The sequence below is a fragment of the Ursus maritimus genome, unplaced genomic scaffold, assembly GCF_017311325.1.
Source record: "Ursus maritimus isolate PB19 unplaced genomic scaffold, ASM1731132v1 scaffold_2, whole genome shotgun sequence".
Classification (NCBI taxonomy): domain Eukaryota; kingdom Metazoa; phylum Chordata; class Mammalia; order Carnivora; family Ursidae; genus Ursus; species Ursus maritimus.
The window spans coordinates 89,140,024-89,143,488 of record NW_024424452.1 but is presented as its reverse complement, the minus strand read 5'-3'; the positions used below and the strand labels follow the sequence as shown (position 1 = coordinate 89,143,488).

Here is a 3,465-nt window from a genome sequence, read left to right as displayed (position 1 = left end):
GGGATTATGGGAAAAGAACAGATAATGAATAGAAAGCTCTACCAGAATTACAGTAATGTTTCAGTATGTACTAACATGCGATCACTTCCACAGATAATTACGAGACCGTTTAAAGAATGAACAGTCTTGGTGAATGGTTTTGGTTTACATCTCAGAAAATAAGAAATGAGCTTAGAAAAATCACAAAATAAGCAGCATTCATATGCCTCATTTCTGCTCTGAAGGGGCTTGTTCCGGAAGGACAGTTTAGGTGGAGCTAATGAAAATTGTGTCCACTGTCGAGGGCTCCACTAAGCAAGTTTATCTTACTTTTCTTAATAGTGACATGTTGGAAAAATTATCTTTTAAATAGTCATCTTTGCATCTCAAATCATTTCTTACTTCATTTCTCTTCCTACGACAACTATCTACTTTCCTTATATAATGAGAAATGTCAAGGAATTCCCCAGATGGAGTTCTTGAGCCTTTAAGGGGAAAACGTAGGGAGCCAGTTTCAACAGTGGCACACTTGTCAATCCTTTAAAGAAACACTGTGGTGTACTTGTCTATGTTTTCAATTAAAACATGAAAGCTCTCCTGGTGTCCAGAAATAACTACAATCACAGCTAAGCAGTGGGGCATTACGGGCTATTTCACATTTCAAACAGGCCTCACAGTGCGGGCCTGAGCTCATTTCCAGAGACTACTGCCGAAAACGATGGGGGACATCAGAGCCAATTAAAAGGGCCCTAGGGAAATCCCTCCCCATTTTGTGAAGGTGAGTTTAAGGAACCTTGACCTAACCAGTGAATTCTCTGGAATCTGTGCTTTGATCCTCAAGTGAGGGTGCTGAATCTTATTCTAAGATCCTAAGGTTTTGAGGTTTTCAGTAAATCTGGTTATTCCTCTGACTTCTAGACCCCTTTTATGACAAAATTCTACCCTTTCTCTTTTGCTTGCTTCTTAACACCCCTCTGTCTTCTCTATATTCTCAATTCCATCTGCCAAAAAGAAGAGACATTTTAGCTACCTATTCAGACCAGCCGTGCAAAATGCCACAGGATCACTTGATCTCTACCACCCTGGGATTTCATGCAACTTGGCCTACTTGTCAGTGTAGCACTGTCGGTCATATTTTGCTTCTGTATGTTTTTTTTTTTAAAGAGCAGCCATGTTTAATATCATGAAATACGATGTGTCTCCTCCTTGCCCCACCCTCTAGAGCAGTGATAAATTTCAGCGCACGCTCAGCAGAATTGGATTGTATTATGCACAGTACCCATGTTCATCACCAAAACTGTACTTGCTGGAATGGATGCAAGGAGAATGAATTGCTGAGACTTCAAAATCCCAGTTCCTCAGAACTGATTTTATTAGCCAATGTATACCAAAGGTGGGTGGTAAGAGAAGTATTATTTTTGCAGTTTTCCTTCATCACTGAAGCTCTCTGAGGTTACAGACTGTGCTTTTCCAGTCTTTTGATTAAGCCTTGCCAGTCGTGTGCTGCTGCAACGCCAACGACACAGCTTTGCAAGCCGTCACCTCCTCCGGCAGGCAGCCGTCCTGGTCCCGGAGTGTGGGGTCAGCGCCGGCCTGGAGCAGCAGCTCCACGACGTCCAAGAACTCACAGGCAGCAGCTGACGGAGGAGAATCGACAGACAGGAAAACAAGGTTACCGTGAGACAAAGAGAAGCGACTGCGCTCCAGCAGGAGCGGCAAGGGCTGAGCAGTCAGGGATCCCGAACAATGAGAAATGTTACCGTGGCCGGTGGGTGATCAGGCCTTGTGATGAGAACTGGGCTGTGAAAGTGCGTTTTCAAGGGTTAGGAAAATCAAATCTACCTTTTTTGGTTGCCCAGAGGCAAACAAACAAACACAATTAAAAAAAAAAAAACTGAGGTTTTTAGACTCTATCTCAAGAATGGGATGAGGGAAAGAACAAAAATAGTGTTTACGTATTTTACTTTGATCAGAATAATGACAGGTTTGTAGGCTATGTCAAAAGGCTAAAAATACTGTAAATGTAAAAGGAAAGATTTTGTTTTGTCTTTGAAGAGGGGGTTAAATGGGTAACTAAACTTCAAAATTTGCAAATGAAAAAAAAAAAAAAGCTGGCCTAAGTAATTGGACCAACCCTTTACAGAAATTTTACTTATTTAAAAAAATAACAAATGGCCCCCATCACACAAGGCACAGGAAGGAGACAAGGACCTATAGATACGGAGACTCATTATGAAGATGGTATCTATCGCCCCCCAGGAAGGACACACAGACCAAAGGGCTAGAACGGAGAGCCATCCACGTTTTTGCACATATACGGAAACTTGATTTACGACAACGCTGGCATCGCAGATCAGCAAAGAAACAAAGATCCATTAATTCAGATGCGCTGAAACAACTGGGCTAAAACACGCATTTCATACAAGATGAAACAGAAATGGCAATAAACATATGAAAAGATGAACAACCACATTAGTAGTCAGGGAAATGAAAATTAAAACTCGGAGATACCATTTCATACCCAGTAGAGAGGTGGAAATTAAGAGCAGACAATATGAAGCACGCAAGAGGGCTGAAGCAGGGGAAGCTCCCCTCCGGATGGCCCGAGTGCATGCTGGTGCGGCCACCAGGGACACCGGTCTGTGTTAAACCTGACACATGCGGGCCCTGCGCCCAGCCATCCCACTCCTACTTACATACTCCAGAGAAACTTGCGCGTGTGTTCTCTAGGAGATGTCTGCAAGAACGTGTGTAGTGGCGCTATTCGTAATAGACCCCAAAGGTCAACAACCCAAATGCCCACTAAGAATAACATGTGAAAATAAAACACTGTTTACTTCTTCAATAAAATCCCACACAACACTGAAAACTAATGAACTATAGTTTTACACACAAGTGGACCTCCAGGACATAACGTTGAAGGAAAGAGGCGAGTCTGAAGAATACGTACAGTATGGTTCCATTTAAACAAAATTTTAAAAATAGACCAAACTAAACACCATTGTTCAGAGAGACAAATATATAGTGAAATTATAAGGGAAATCATTAATATAAAATTTGGGATAGTGTTAATCTTGGAGAGAGGGGATGGAGGGAAGGCCCTGTGATTGGATAAGCACACCCAGGGGGTTTCAAAGATATTAGCAATGTTCCATTTCTTAAGCTAGGTGGTGGGTGCATTTTTTTCAAGTTACATTTTAAATTCTTCGTGGACATTTAATATACTCATTCATTGTGTGATGTAATGTAACAGCAACAACAAAAGGTAAAAAAAGAAAGAAAGAAAGAAAGAAAGAAAGAAAGAAAGAAAGAAAGAAAGAAAGAAAGAAAGAAAACAAACCAGGGAAAGAAAGAAGGGTAAGGAGTTTGATTCAATGGCCATTTTATTGAGTACATGCTACACCAGTCCTGTCAAGGGTGCATTAAGATTCCTGCTCTGCGGAACTTAACAGCTGGGAGGCTAATATGTAAATCGGACACTCAACA

The 3,465-nt window shown here is 41.5% G+C and overlaps 1 protein-coding gene across 3 annotated transcripts in view; it reads right to left on the bottom strand.

Annotated features, from left to right (window-relative positions):
* Positions 1–1,327: 1,327 nt before the first annotated feature.
* The window catches only part of ACBD6 (acyl-CoA binding domain containing 6), a 198,279-nt gene continuing 196,141 nt past the window's right edge, over positions 1,328–3,465 (bottom strand). For all 3 annotated transcript variants that reach the window (XM_008701135.2, XM_008701133.2, XM_008701134.2), the window contains one exon: positions 1,328–1,616. In XM_008701135.2, coding sequence (XP_008699357.1) covers positions 1,462–1,616 — 155 coding nt within the window. In that variant the 3' untranslated portion in view covers positions 1,328–1,461. The remainder of the gene's footprint in view (positions 1,617–3,465) is intronic.